This window comes from Onychostruthus taczanowskii, unplaced genomic scaffold (assembly GCF_017590055.1).
Source record: "Onychostruthus taczanowskii isolate IOZ18803 unplaced genomic scaffold, ASM1759005v1 scaffold9, whole genome shotgun sequence".
Taxonomy (NCBI): domain Eukaryota; kingdom Metazoa; phylum Chordata; class Aves; order Passeriformes; family Passeridae; genus Onychostruthus; species Onychostruthus taczanowskii.
In genome coordinates, this window is record NW_024506993.1 from 16,555,456 (window position 1) to 16,570,808 (window position 15,353).

Genomic DNA, 15,353 nt, shown 5'->3' on the forward strand with positions numbered 1-15,353 from the left:
TCTCTATACTTCCTGATTCACAAAGGCTTGATCTCTTCAGGAGACTTTGTAATACAAGGAGGCCAAACTGTTGTCTTTAAATATTTTGTCATCAAAGCCCTTTATCAACTCTGTAGCTTAGTAAATTGGAGCTTTGAAGTAATTTCTTTTGCAACAGATTGAAACAGATTGAGGTATAATTTCCTTCATGTCCTTTATTCAGTCCTTACTGAGCCTGCAGTGCAGCCACAGACCATCCTGTGTTTCCAGAGGGTTTTGCCACGTTCCTTTGTCACCACTCCTCACAAAGCAGGACACCTGAGCTCACACCTGAGATCCAGCCACCCTTCCTTTGGTGGGATTTCATTTTTACCTCCACACTGATTTGCAAAAATCCTGCCAGAGTCCTACGGCTCTTCAGATTTGTTAGAAATGAGGCCAGGGATGGAGGGGAGCTGGGCAGACTAACCCTGCAATCACCTAACTCTCACATCCTTAACAAAGCATCTCTAAACTTAACACTCTGTAGCCTTTCTGTGCTTTCAATCCTGCCATTCACTGAGTCCCTGGGATCTGTCTCTGCTGCTGAAGAGCACGCTGGAAAGCCAGTGCTGGCCCCACAAACTCCCTGTCCTGTTACCCGAGTCACATCTGTTTCAATCCTTCAGCTGTGCCAGCGGCACCCAGTAGCTGGAGCCTGGACAGTGGAAGCCGAGAGGCGCTGCCATTCCTGTCTGCCCACGCTGGGAGCGTCCTGGCCCCACCAGTGCCTCCCCGAAGCCTGCCCCATGGTAAGGACCTGCCCAGCAGGCCTGCTGCAAATCCTGCAGCTCACACACACACAGATCCAGACACCTAAAAGCTGACTATAGCCTTTTGTCCCCACCCCTGTAAAAACAACCAGAATAGTCTTTCCTGGTCTTCTAGGTTTTCAATTTTTTTTTCCCAAATCTTCGAATTCTTGCCGTCCTTAAGCAATGTGGACTTTTGTGTACTTTGGGACTAGAATTAAGTCTGAGAGTGTTGAAGCTTGGTGTGGCTTCTTACCAGTGACCAACTTTAGCAGTAATTTAAGCTTACAGAATGAAACTTCAAATGTTCATTGTTTAAGAGCCTGTTGCCTTGCCATGAGATTCTCAATAACGGAGCAGTGAAAGATCTCTCTCTGGACTTAATTTCTCCTTAGCAGCCTGTGTGTGACAGATGCACTCCGCAGTATCCATCAGACAGGCAGCTCTAGGCTGGCATTAGCAGCATTTGGAGATGTTACCTGGCACTACAGAGCTAAACCCAGATCTGTGGCTGCAATGAAACAGCACAAGTCTGCATTTCTGACCCTTGTCTCGTTCCAGGACACTACTCACTGCACTTTGATGCCTTCCACCACCAGCTCAGTGATGCTCCTCCGGCACTGCCCGCACGAACGTTGCGCAAGGTAATGGCAGGAGAGCAGAGAGGGATGTAGGAGCACAATGGGCTCCTGAAAGGGATCTCCCCTTCTCTGCTCCCACCAAACAGCTTGTGAACACAGAAACACTATTTATAACATGCTAGTAACTTGCACATGAGAAAACCCACTGAAAGCTCTTAACCTATTCCACAGCTGAATGCTATAGAAATAACTCACAGGTTGTAGGTCCTTCCCTTTTCCTTTTTTGCACCATATGCTGTGATTTCAGCACCCCGATCATCACCTCAGCTACTATTTCTCTAACAGCTCTGGTGTTGTTGAGTGCACTTGTCTGCCCACAAGTGGTACTTCCATACATGTAAACCAATAATCCTTGACATTCTGAACATAAATGGAACTGTGCCGTTGCTAACACCGCTGTCAAAAGCTGAAATGAGGATCAACGCACAAGATGCAGCATTGCCTCCTTTGTCAATTTTAACCTGGTTCTGTTTCTCTCCAAACAGTCCCCTCTTCATCCTATCCCTGCATCACCCACCAGTCCGCAGTCTGGTCTAGATGGCAGTAACTCCACTTTATCGGGCAGTGCCAGCAGTGGTGTCTCTTCCTTGAGCGAGAGCAATTTTGGACATTCTTCTGAAGCACCTCCTCGCACAGACACCATGGATTCTGTGCCCAGCCAGGCCTGGAACACTGACGAAGATCTAGAGACACCCTACCTCCCTGTCAGGTACAGTCTCTCTGAGCCTGATGTCCTGGAGTCGCTCAAATCCCAGCCATGCCGAAGCCACTCTGCTCCGTCTGGAGTCATTCCTCAGGACACCATGGACCCTCCTGCTTTACCCCCCAAACCTTACCACTCCCGGCTGCCGAACATGGAGAACGAGGAGGGGATGATGATTGAAGACGACGACAAACACCGCCCGTTGCATCGTAAAGCGTCCCAACCGGTGAGCGGTGCAAAGGAAGAGCAGGCCAGGGTGGCATGGGAGCACGGCATCAGTGAGCAGTAGGGACAGCTCCTGGTACGCAGCTGGCGTCGGCATTCCAGGTCTGGACACGACAGAGAGAGAGCAGGACTCGGAGAACAGCAAACCGATTTTCTACTGCCGCGAGGTTATGTCTGAAGCCCACAAAGCGAGTCGGGCCAGCATGGCAGGTTGCTGCTTTCCTTTTTAATTTCTTTTTACACCTTTCTGTTATGTTTTTTAACTTTCTGTGCAGTGGACGGTTTATTCCTTCTGCAGTTTCTTAACCACATCACACGGCATATGAGCCATAGAGACTAGCAGAAGCCGAAAAATACAATTTTAAGTGGAGGGGAAAACGGGGGGAATGTGGCAAGTTGATTTTGAACCTGCTTTCCTCCCAGTTCTGAGACGCACATGAGTAGAAGCAGTTGCACTAGGGACATATTTCTTTGCTGTACAGAATTGAAAGCTCATTGCTGAAATCAGGGATTCTATGAACTGTCAGGCTGGAAGGTGCATGAGCTGCAGGCAGTGGAAAGATGGCAATTCTAAGAAGAAATTGGCTCTTTTGAGAGCAGGATTGTACATATCTGTGCAGTGATCTCCCTGCATTGGTTCATAGGTGCTGAGGCAATCTAAAGCAGTGCTGATGCACTGATCTCCAAGATATCATTTCCAAGAAACTCTGCCTCCTTTGTTTTTTATGTACTGTTTCATTTCTTAAATTTTGCTTTCACTGGCTAAGCCAACCTGCTTTCTCATGGGAATCATGTTATTCATCTGTGCTACAGAACGAGAGGAGGTTGGTGGCTACTGGAGCTACAACCTCATTGTAGGCCTTTCCCATGCCCAGCTTTGGGCAGGCTGTTGACACCAGCATTTCTATTCCAGATTAAAACAAAACCAACCAAATTGAGTTTCTCATGCCACAAGCTGGTTGATGACCCAGCCAGTAAAGACAAGGTGGCTTAAACACATCATATCCAACAACCTTTGCCTCAGGGCTGAACATCTTAATTCTCACCAACTTCCATCACCCAGGAGCTGAGATTCATTCCTGTTAACTCCATATCCTCAGTCCCCCTCAACAACTCACTGCAGCTGGTGTGCAGAAAGAATCTCCCATCTCTCAGAGCAGACAGAAAACACCAAGACTTGAGCAATGCCTGGTATCAAGTGTACACCCCAGAGTCAGGGACCTTAAAGGCAACCTGTAAAGAACAAGTGTTTGTTTCCTCTTTTGCTTCTTTAGAATGTATAGTAAGAGCTGCTGCTCCTCTCTTCTGGAAGGTTGATTTCTTTTTCCTTTTCTCCTCAGGCAACAATACGCCCTTTCCCCATCCCATATTTTTTATTAATAAGCTCTAGAAAGGGCTGAGGAACATTGTGGGGAGCCAAGCCACACCACACAAACCAGAACTGTGCAGAGCTCAAGACAGTTCAGGTCTATGAACCCAAAACATGCCTTTTAATCAGTACTTGCACAGTTCAGGAAGAAAGTATCTGTGGGTAATATTGTTCTTTACAAAGAAAATATCTTGGTTCTAAGAAACCTTTTATTCCTCTTTTCATCCTTATCATGAAATTTTCAATCAAAATAGTATCAAATATTTAATGTATTTGGATGAACAAGCCACCTTCCTTTCCCTTGCCATACCCACACACATTTTAGCCTTCCTTACAACCCTTTTACCTGCAGACTGCAAAGCACACTCCGTAAGATGGAAACAGCCCTCCCTCTTTCCTACTGCTGAAAAATCTGAAGCACATTCAAATAAGACCTCCACCATATAAACCAGTGCCAGAAACAGGAACAGCACCCAACTTACATCTTGAATTCCTGTCTAACTGCTCTGTTTCTCCTGCTAAAAACAGCATAAAGAAGCAAAAAGGGATTATTATAAATCTTTTACAGGTCACCTTTAGCACTACCTCTAAATACAGTGACTGGGCAGAGTACATGGTTTCTGAACTGGCTAAGGATGGTTTGGCTGTATAAAGTCTGGACTCAGCAGTTGTATGAAGGGGACTTTTTAAGAGGATTTGTTTGTTTTCTTTCTCAAGCTCTAGCCCATGCAAAACTACTAAGTTATGGATTTGTTTCTTAAATGGCCTATTTGGCTGGAACAAAGTCTCTCTTGCTTCCTCTATTTTGTTACTAACACAGGCTGCTTGTAATCATTATATCCTTCACAATTTAAACAATGAAAATAAAATCTGGCCTATAGTGGATGTTTCATCTTTAGCAAGAAGGAGAGTTTTCCAATGCTAGGACAGTCTTCATTGTTAACAAACCAAGCTGGATCTCTGGTATAGAACAAATGCAGGAAACCAACTGATGTTTTCAGTAAAGGTAAGTCAAGGTAATTCCTTAGAAAAGGGTGAAATGTTTTCACATATGCTATTCTCCAATCCCACTGAGACTCTTCCAGTGAAGTTCTTAAAAGAACTAAGTTTTAATTCCATTTCCCTTGCCCCAGTTTTTTTTTTTTTTCCTGGCAGCAAGACTAAAAGTAGTAAATGTAGTGACTTATCAAGCTTCCTTAATGTGAAAAACCAGCAGGTCTTGCAAATAAAACTTTGCATAACCAAGAATGCAATTACCATAGGACTGAGTCCCAGGCAGCTGGAAAACCTGCCCACCAGATCTCAAATCAGTCACTGACAATGCATCCTCCTGCTCTGATTAGAGACCTGGTACAACAGCAGTGAGTCCATTTGGGGAGTCTGGCTTCCTATGTATTTGCAAGAGTTCAAAGATCAATCAGGTGATGTGTACAAATACCTAATATATGGCAGGTCCACATAAAGAGGGGTGGAATAAATTGCTGAGTTTACCAAATTTAAGCCTCTCTGGAGTTAAATTTCTGTTATTGTTCTGATATCTACCAAGTATTCTGTCTCCCTTTTCAGTGTTTGCCTTAAAGGGAACAGAAGATGGAAAGACTATTATTGAGATTTTGTGAATCTTGGAACTAATATTGCCTGGAACTACTATTTCTCTGTAGGGTGAGGTGTCTTTTAGCATAGTACAACTCCAATGTCAAGCTCAGTCCTGGAGTAGGTGGAAGCAACAGCAGTTGTTGCACTTGCCCAACAGGATTTGAAGATTGCTTGTATAAATCACATCAACAGGATACTTTGAACAGGACCTTGACATTCTATACCTAACTCGAATTCAAAGCTCAGTGTACTTGCTTTCATTGGGTTTTCTCTGCATAAGAAAATAGCATGTGCATTCCTGAGAAAATTGGTGGAATTCTGCTATAAATCTCTCCATCGTCAGTGTACCTGCTGGCCCCATCTGAAACAAAATTGAGAAGGAGCTACAGTGGTAGAAGAAAAGCAATTAAAACAATTTCCTGAATCCTACCTTTTTTTCCCCAGTAGTTGGGTTGGTTTTATTGCTGTATGCAAGACTCAGATCCTTTTTCGTATTTTCCTGTTTGGTTTTTAGCTTACTTACCCTTTTTTAGGTAAGGGATATTGCATATCCCTTCTAAGGAGTATCAGCCAAAACTGGGGAGGCTGGAGAGAGCAAGAGCCTTTGGGAAACAAATTATGTGATATTTAAAATTTCCTCTGGTCATGCTTCTTTGTAAATACCCCCATTTGAATGCTGTGTATTTGTACAGGAAATTGAGCAAAAAATGTATAGATTGTGATGTCTGACTGGTATTCTGCCCTGTAAATGTGTTTTTAACCTCTGGCATTCTGTGCTTATTTAAAAAAAAAAAAAAAGGCGAAAACCTCTAACCACTTCTCTTTTGTGTATTCATGTTTAAAATAAAATGAAAACAGCTATCTTATCTATAATGGAAATCAAATTCAAAAGGAAACAATTAATTTGTACAAGTGTCCTAAAGGTACTTCATTGTATATATTGTGATAGCATGTTTCCAGAACCAACAAATAAGTGGTGTGAATTTTAGATGTAAATATCTGCCGTTTGTTTTGGGTTCCTTTCCCTTACCCATTCACTCGACTGCTGTGATGTGGAATTAAAGATTAATACCTGATATTAAAACAGTACAGCTGTATGGTCATTGCTGTCCTTGAGGCAGGGCTATCCTCAGGCTGCTCCAAACCTTCACAAGAGACAAGGAAGAGCCCTCACTTCCCACCTTTGTGTGAATGAGAAAAATGGGGGGCAACCAAAGGACTTTGTGTGTGGTGAGGGAACAGCTTCCATGTTTAATTGTTATTTAATATCAACTTCTTGAAGCAAGCAGCAGGTACAGCCCCCTCCTGGTCTAGGCAGGTAGATGGGCACTTGCAACAGCCCCAGGCACAGTTCTGGGGCAATCCTTTCAGAGAAAAGCTCTCCCCTAGGCCAGCAGTGCAGTGGCTGGGTGCCACTCCCTTATCAGCTGGGGTTGAACCACTACTGTCTCACTGTCCAAAAGACTGCCACTCTTTTATTGCAATAGTTGTTAGATACTGATCATTTTAACAGAATAGGTGTGAAAGAATAGCAGTTAAGACATGTGGGAACACAGGATTTGGAAATTGAGAGCTATGGTGACTTCTACAGGCTCCTAATCTCAAATTTTCTTCCATTACTACTAATAAACCAGGTCATTGTACAGAAGGCCAAATAACTCATTTAATGTCTCAACAAACCAACAAAAAAAACTTTGAAACCAAAAGACATTTAGCAGCAAGTCTGACTCTTCAGGTGGCCCCAGGATGTACATGGACTGCCAAGGCACCCTTTGCACATGCCCCATACAAATACTGAGAAGAGAAACTGTAACAGTGTACTGAAGTCTGTATCAGTCATAGCATAGAATCACAGAATCATTCAGGTTGGAAAAGGCCTCCAAGATCACCAAGATCTTCAACCAAATACCACTCTGCCCTCTAAACCATATTGTGAAGAGCCACGTCCACTTGGTTTTTGAACACTTCCAGGGATGGTGACTCCACCATTTCCCTGGGCAACCTCTTCCAGGGCTTAACCATCCTTTCAGTGCAGAAATTTTTCCTAATATCCAACCTGAACCCTCCCTGACACAACTTAAGGCCATTTCCTCTTCTCTTGTCCCTTGTTCCCTGGGAGAAAAGGCTGACCCATACCTGGCTACAGCCTTTCAGGCAGCTGTAGAGTGTTAAGACCTCCAGCCTGAACACCCTTGTACCCTCAGCCACTCCTGCTAGGACTTATGTTCCCAACCCTTCACCCTGTCTTCAATCAGACCCTTTGAGACTGTTTTTAAGCCAGCTTATTAAATCTTAGTTAAGTAAGTATTTTTTATTTGGACAAAAAGTATCTATTAACGAAGCACAAGTAATAAAAACTGTGTTTTGGCACAACAAAATTTCAACTTTAAACAAGAGTTTCAAAAATACTCTAGTTTCTGTTAAATCCAACAGAACAATTTTTTTCAGTGCAAGTCCAATACTTTATTTAAGCTGCCGCTAGTCAGATGGAAATCTAAATCCCATGTCCAAATACCTCTTCTTATCTAAATAAGAAAACTTCAGCACAGTTTCAAAATATGACTTGTCTGACTCAGTATGAATTTCATTACAAAGCTGATAAGAGGAGAAATTAAATCTCTAGAAATGACTCTAACCTGGCAGATGAAAGATTCAGCCTTCTACACCCTGTGCATAAATGTGCCTCCATCTCTGCGTGATTCTTAAAAAGCCATGGGCACAAACACAGACAGCTCACAAGGCACAGCTCCGAGCTCAGAGAAGGTCTTAAGAGAAGGTTCAAACACCACTTCTCTTTTGATGGCCTCTACTGTCAATCCCACATAAATGACCCCAAATTTGGAATAGCAGATGTATTACACCGCATCTTCTATCCAGCATTCATTCACAGCAGTACTGCACTACCTCTTCCCCAACTGTTTCCTGTCCCCTCTGACAGAGCTCCCTTCTTTGTCCTCACAGCCCAAGCCCAGGGCTGAGCCCCTTCATCCCTCCCATGGCTGTAAGAGGTTTGTGTTCTCAGACTGCAGAGCCAGCACAGCCCAGCCCCCACAGCTGCCAGGAACAGCCTCTGTTTCCCTGCACTTCCCAAGGACTCCAATCCCCAAATGAACTCTCCTGCCCACTCAACTGGCTGACTAGCTCAGAGCAGAGAAGGTTCCATGCAGACCTTCCAGTGCCTAAAGGCATTCCAAGAGAGCGGGAGAGGGACTTTGGACAAGGCCCCAGAGTGATAAGGACACGAGGGAACAGCTTCACACTGACAAAGCCCAGGGTTAGATTGGATACTAGGAAGAGACAACAGTGAGGACCAGCACAAGCTCTGCATCACCCAGGTCTCAGCCAGGACAAATCCCTAATGCTTCAGAGAGACAGGGCCTGGAGGGTGGTGAAACAGAGCCCCAAAAACCTCACCATGGATCAAGAAGAAGCACAAAGTAAAATGCAAGGAATCCATTGTAACTGCTGAAACAAACTGTAAATAAAAAGCGCCTGGAGGGTGGTGGAACAAACAGAGCCCCAAAAACCTCACCATGGATCAAGAAGAAGCACAAAGTAAAATGCAAGGAATCCATTGTAACTGCTGAAACAAACTGTAAATAAAAAGAAGGAAAAAACCCAAAACACCAAAGGAGACCTTGTTCTTCCTCAGACCCATTTGAGGATCCCACATTAACATACAGAGGCTCATTTTCTAATCCAAAACCAAATAAAATCACTTGTCTCTTGTTCCACAAAAATTTATAAAGTTCCTACTTTGAAGATGTTTCATAACTGCACTATTTTGGTAGGTAAACTCTGTCCTTATTATGACCTTCCTAATGTCTCCTAATTCCAAAATTAAGCTCTATTCCCACCTAATTATGAAGCCACTGCATCTCACAGTTCTTTTGGCCACTATCCTGATAAGAAACAAGGGCACTTCAAGCCACCACTTCTCTGCACAGCTAAGTGACTTTAGTGGGCAACGAGCATAATTTTAAAAAAGCCAATAATCTTCCTAAAGTATACTAATATTAAGCAATTCTGTAAATCATTATGGACTGACTTAATAATATCTATATTGATCTTAATAACCACATTTGGAGAAATAAAAATATCTAGAAATGCGCAAAACCACGTCTCCTAATAAACACATGATGTACTCTCACTGGTAATGAATGTCCCAATTACTGCTCACCTGCAGTGACCTTTCCTGAATCAGGTGCTCCTCCTCCCCACACTGCCTGTCTCACCTCGTCAAGCTTATCACTTGCACCTGCAAGAACATTCTGATTAGGCACTGCCCCACCGGGCTGCAGCAAGAGCCTGCCTGTGCAAAAGCGCTCACGGAGCTACGTGGGAGCTCCCTTGTGGTAGCACAGGGCTGTGTGACTTTGCAGCTCCCTTCCTCCACTGGAATGATATCCCAGGACACAGAGTTACACGTGAAGCCGCACAAGGAGCCATCAGCAGGTGTGTGCCCGTCTGCCAGCTTCAAGGGAATTTCAGTTATAAATTTACAGTGCTGGGGGTTCTTGAAGGTAGTTAACGGCACAAACTAGGAGGACTTTGAGTTGGAAAAGACCCACAAGGATCACCAAAGTCCAACTCATAGCCCTGGCACCAGACAACCCCAAGAATCCCCCGATGTGCCTGAACAAAAGGTGACAGGCTCAGCAACTAGGATATTAAGTTGGAATTAAACAAATAAAAAAATTTCTTTCTGCAAAAGCACCCACACAAGAAGCCAGAAACAAGTGCACACAGGTTGCTGTTTTGACCTCTCAGCTGTCCCTCCTCAAAGCACCCAGTCCCTGTACCTCACAGGGTGTACCCCGAGCCACCCGTGACGCGCTGGCACCGAGCCCGTCCCTGCTGCTCCCACCCCTCACGGGACACCCCTCCCACGAACGGCTGCCCACGCGGCCCCTCTGCCCGCCGACTCCAGGCTACTCGTGGGCCTCGAGCGACCCCTCAGGCCCACCTTGCGCTGCCGGACACGGCAGAGAGGGGGAAGGAGGGAAGGAGGAGCCCGGGCCGGCCCCGCCCGCCCGCAGGTGTGAGGATCTGCCCCTTTCCAAGATGGCGCCCGCGGCCGCCGTCAGGGAGCGCTCGCGAGAGCTCTTCCCTTAACAAAGATGGCAGCGAAGGGGGGCGGGGATCCGCGCCGCGCGCCGCCGCTCCGCCGCCTGTCCCCAATCAACGGCCGCCAACTCTCCCGTGGAGGCGACTGCGCGGCCAATGGGAGCGGGGAGCGTGGCGGCCGGGCGGGGAGCGGGCCAATGGGGCGGCGGGGGCAGCCGGTGCGGGGTGCTGGTGCCGGTGGTGCCGGTGCGGCGGGCGCTGCCGGGCGAGGCGGGATGCGGGCGGCACACGGGCTTTGCGCGGCGCTGGCCCTGCTCCTGCTGCCGGCCGGTGGCCGAGCGCTGCGCGACGGGGACTGCGAGGGTGAGTGCGGCCGGGCCCGGCCCGCGGGCACGGCGGGGGGAGGCCGTTCCTCGCCGCCGTCTAACGCACTCTGGCCCGTCCGCCAGCTTGTGGGGCCGGGACGCGGAACAGCCTTGGGGCTGTGACAGCCCCGAGTGACAGCTCTGCCGCCGGGGCTGGGCCGGGCCGGGGGGAGCGCTGCCTCCCGCGGCAGGAAAAGTCTCCCAAGTCTGGCTAAGTGCGGACGGACCTGGCCGGGCGCCGCTCGGGAACGTCCGGTGCCGGGGCGATGCGCCGGGCTGCCGGCGGGGCGGGGCGGGGCTTCCAGCCGTGCCCCGCGCCGGGGACGGCATCTCCCTTCCCAGGGTACTGCACTTCGTCGGGAAGTTGCTGGTCCACGGGGCCAGCGGTAGTGTGGAGTCCCCGCGGGAAAGAGGAGCGACGACTCCGGGAGAGCGGACCGTCTCCAGGCCGGGAGAGCAGCAGTGTCACAGCTCGGCACTGGCGCTCCCCGCCGGCTGTCCCTGCCGGGTGAGCAGGGCAGGGAGCAGGAGAGCGTGAGTGAGGTTACTCACCCGGGACTCCCCCTTAGTCATCACGGTATTACGGAGTGCTCGGAGTCTCGGTGCGCACAGCCGGGAGCCGTGAGCAGCTGATCCAAATCAAGTCGGGCCCTTTGTGTACCACGGAAATACAAACGCCTCGGGGGTGGAACCTGTTGAGCTGCTCCTGTGCAGTGAACTGAACATCTTCCCCAAGTGAAGCAAGAAGAACTTGAGCTGGGGCTCTGGTAGCTGTTTGGGAGTTTGGGATACTAATATCCCTCCTCTACAGTCCAACAGAATGAGGAGAGGGAACCCCATAAATCAAAACTTCCAGCTGCTGTGGCAGCACTAGACTGGAAACATGTTTCTGTCCTACGGTGGCCATCAGTGTTACTGCCTGCAGCAAGTTTTTTCTTCCCAACGTTTTCACTTCCCAATAGCTTACAGTGGACATCAGTGTGTCTGTGACTGGGGATAGACTGATGGGAGGTAAATCACATCACATTTTGTGTGCTGTATGCATACAAAAAATGTTTTCCAAAATGGCCCATCTTATAATTAGTTCTAGTTTTAATATAATGAGAGTACATTTCTGCTCAGTTTTGAGATGGCCATACTCCATTTCCTGTTGTGCCCAATTACTGTGTCATGCATTGTGTTCTGAGTTGAACACAAGTTGCTAATGACAATAATATTTGCCAGTCCCTTCCTGTTGGAGTAAACAAATCCCATAAAAGCCATAACTCATACCTGTTCCTTAGAGGCAGAGTGGTTCCTGGCACTCATCTTGCATGGGAAGGTGTGAGAATCTCCAGGTGCTGAGCAGGAATTGGGGGCACTGAAGAGCGCTCGGTCCAGGTGATGCTGATAACCACAGATGAGTTGTGAGCAGCAGGATGACCAAAATCTGACACTCAGGGTGTCCCTCAGTCATCCCACAGGCTGTCTGCCCTCCTTCCCAGCCACACACGGGGCTGCTGCACTTTGGAGCACGTGCAGAGCGACTGCTGCCAAGGGAAGGAGCAAGGGAAGGAGCAATGACTGGATTGTGCAGCCCTTCCCACAGGCAGGGACTTGGATCTGTCCTCTCAGCTGCAGCTGCACTTGTGGCAGTTGTGTTATGTCTAAGAGTCTTCCCTCTTTCCATCTGAAACTGCGTCAGAAGCTTGTGGAAACGAAAGAATGCGCAAGGTGCCATGGGGACATAGCATGGGATCACATTTCTTTTTCTCTTGGAAGTAATTTCAGCTGAAGCAGCCTGGCAATCAGTGATACCCTGTTACTGAAGTCAGTACATGGGCAGTCTCAGAGGATAATGTACAGAGTTGGTTTTCAATCAGCACTGGGTTTGACACCCATGTCCTTACAAGTTGCTTCCCAAAGCAGCAAGACAACTTTAAATATACATTTTTGCATGGGTGTGGTTTTGTGTCCATCATTTGATCCTGTGTTCACTCAGGACAATGTACAGAGGCCCCTAGACACTCCCATGGATCTCATTTCTCAGGTTGTCACAAACCCACCAAAAGTACCAGGGCATGTTGTTGGTTCACTGTGCTCTGAATGACTTTCTGAACCATGGGTGAAGTTCAGAAAAGTTCTGTTCTCCAAACCTCTGATTCCATTTCCCTACCAGTGTCCTCTGAGAGCTGCCATGAGATTGCTGCTCTGCCTGATAACTCCATCCATCTTCCCTTCCAGTGTGTGTCACATTCCTGGGAAGGTTCTACCAGAGTCTGAAGGACAATGATGTTGAATTCACACCTTCCAGTATTGAAAAGGAGCTCTTGAAATCCTGCAAAGAAGCAAAGGGCAAAGAGAATCGCTTGGTAAGTAGGGGGAGTCAGTAATATTTCCCTCCTGCAAATGAGGGAAAACTGAGTATGATGTGGCTTCCCAGGGGCTCTTTTTGCTGGCTCTGTGGCCACAGTGGGTCCTGTATTTTTTATGAAAGGACTTGAGGAGTTCAATCTCTTTACCTTAAAAATAAAAAGTTAAAAAACCACCACCCTGTCAACAGTGATTGGACTGCCTGGCATCTCACTGTTACTGAAGCACTGGATATTACAGAGCTTTTGTTTGCTGCAGGGCCTCCCTGTCCCTTAAATGGTATTTGGGGTGCTATATAATCTGTTAAAATATTTATACTCTTCAGCTGTTTAGCTGAAAACTAAATAAAGGAAAACCAAATTGCCCTAACTAAAATCAAAGGCAATTTGTGAATGAAGAGGCCCAAGGAAAAGGCCTGAACTCTCCTCAGAGAACTACAGAGATACCATCTGACATGCATGAAGAGGGGGAACACTTCAGAGAGGCTCTCTGAATGAAGAAGACTTTATTCCTAACCCTGTTCAATTTTTATAAAGTTAAGAAACAAGACCAGCCTCAGCAGCTGTAAAATCATTGCAATGGGAAACGCCTGCTCAGTATTGTGGGCTCAGTTAGGCTCCTTTTGCCCAGCTCTGGCAGTCCCTTGGGGAGGTTCTCTAACTGTAAACATCGAGCTGCAAAACCAGATGAGGACAGGAACAGAAAACTCTGCTTTTAGAAGCTTTTTTTTCCCATGCATCCCCACTTCACTCTTTTCTTTCCTCTAGTGCTATTACATTGGGGCCACAAGTGATGCAGCCACCAAAATCATTAACGAGGTATCAAAGCCCATGAGTCACCACATCCCTGTGGAAAAGATCTGTGAGAAGCTAAAGAAGAAAGACAGTCAGATCTGTGAACTAAAATACGGTGAGTTGCCTGTACAAGAGGAAATGCCCATGATTTGCTGGGGTGTGGATGACTGAGGGTGAAGCAACATCCTAAAACTACTCAGTCCTGAGTTCTGTAGCCTAGTTGGGTTGCACAACCTGGGTTGCTCTCCATGAACATCCTAGAGAGTTCTATGGAGATGCCTAGGTAAGACTGCTAACCCTTCTTGGCTTCTGCAGGGACTCTGCTCAGCCCTGGAATAACTAACTCCCAGGTGTAGCAGCACTGCTGCGCTCACGGTGCTGTTTGGAGTGTCATGTTTGGGGGGGTGTGTGGTACACCTGTGCTGGCAGCAGGCAGGGGTGTCACTGTGGCAGGCCTCAGGGCCTTGGCTGAGCTCTGCAGTCCCAGCTGCTCTCCTGTTCCCAGCAGCAGGGTGATAAATGCTGCTTTCTCATCTCCTCTGGTGCCTCCTCAGAGCATTCCACTCTCTGTTTCTCATCACCTTCCTCGAGTTCTCACGTTCCTAGATGACTCCTCTTCCTGAAAAGACTAATACAAGAACAGGCATAGGAATGTCTCCTCCTGTTTTCTCTTATAGTTGCCCTTTCACCCCCTGGAGACACCCCTTGGATTGTGGGTCTTTATATTTTTCATTTCTCCTACTAAGGTCGTGTTGCTTCCTAAAAAACTTTTTGTTGTTGTCACTTTCTTAGCTTTCCCTTGAAATCACTCTGCTACATTTCTTTTATCCAGTGAAAAAGAAGTGTTGCTGCTCATATAATAAAGGGGCTTTCAGGGCTATTGTGGGACTCCTGCATCTAAACTGCAACCAAGCTTTCTGTCTTCTAATAATTTTTAGCATTAAGAGCCTTATCTGCTGTCCAGACCTAACTTAGACGTTACTTCCACCCCTGGCACCTCTTTTCCCTCTTGGGTTGTGGCTTCCTCGCCCACCTGGCATGTCTGAGTGCAGCTCTGCTCTCCCCACAGACAAGCAGATCGACCTAAGCACCGCCGACCTGCGCAAGCTGCGCGTCAAGGAGCTGCGGCGGATCCTGGATGACTGGGGCGAGGTGTGCAAGGGCTGTGTCGAGAAGTACGACTTCATCCGCAGGATCCACGAACTGATGCCCAAGTACGCGCCGAGGGCGGCCGGCGCCCGGACAGACCTCTGAGGGCCGAGACCGGGGCGATCCTGGGGCTCTGAGGGGCGACACCGGGCCTGTGAGGGGACTGTGAGGGGCGACCTCGAGGCTCTGAGGGGCGACGCCGGCCCCGCGCTTTGTACGGGACTTTCATTAAAGTTCGCCGGTGTGTACCGGGCGGAGCCGTGCGTGTGACGTGATTGCGGGACACCCCCCTGCAGGCCCGCACCCGCCGGGTCCCGACACT

The 15,353-nt window shown here is 47.7% G+C and overlaps 2 protein-coding genes across 2 annotated transcripts in view; both read left to right on the forward strand.

Moving 5' to 3' along the window:
- The window catches only part of DOCK3 (dedicator of cytokinesis 3), a 185,528-nt gene extending 179,135 nt beyond the window's left edge, over positions 1–6,393 (forward strand). Inside the window, exons 52-54 of the mRNA XM_041426040.1 lie at positions 648–770; positions 1,332–1,414; positions 1,897–6,393. Of these exons, the coding sequence (XP_041281974.1) occupies positions 648–770; positions 1,332–1,414; positions 1,897–2,403 (713 nt within the window). The 3' untranslated portion in view covers positions 2,404–6,393. The remainder of the gene's footprint in view (positions 1–647; positions 771–1,331; positions 1,415–1,896) is intronic.
- A 4,185-nt stretch (positions 6,394–10,578) lies between these two features.
- On the forward strand, positions 10,579–15,282 carry MANF (mesencephalic astrocyte derived neurotrophic factor). The gene is made up of 4 exons (XM_041425737.1): positions 10,579–10,734; positions 12,960–13,087; positions 13,856–13,997; positions 14,952–15,282. The coding sequence occupies exons 1-4, from the start codon at positions 10,647–10,649 to the stop codon at positions 15,134–15,136; spliced, it is 543 nt and encodes a 180-aa protein (XP_041281671.1). The 5' UTR covers positions 10,579–10,646; the 3' UTR covers positions 15,137–15,282.
- The last annotated feature ends 71 nt before the right edge of the window (positions 15,283–15,353 follow it).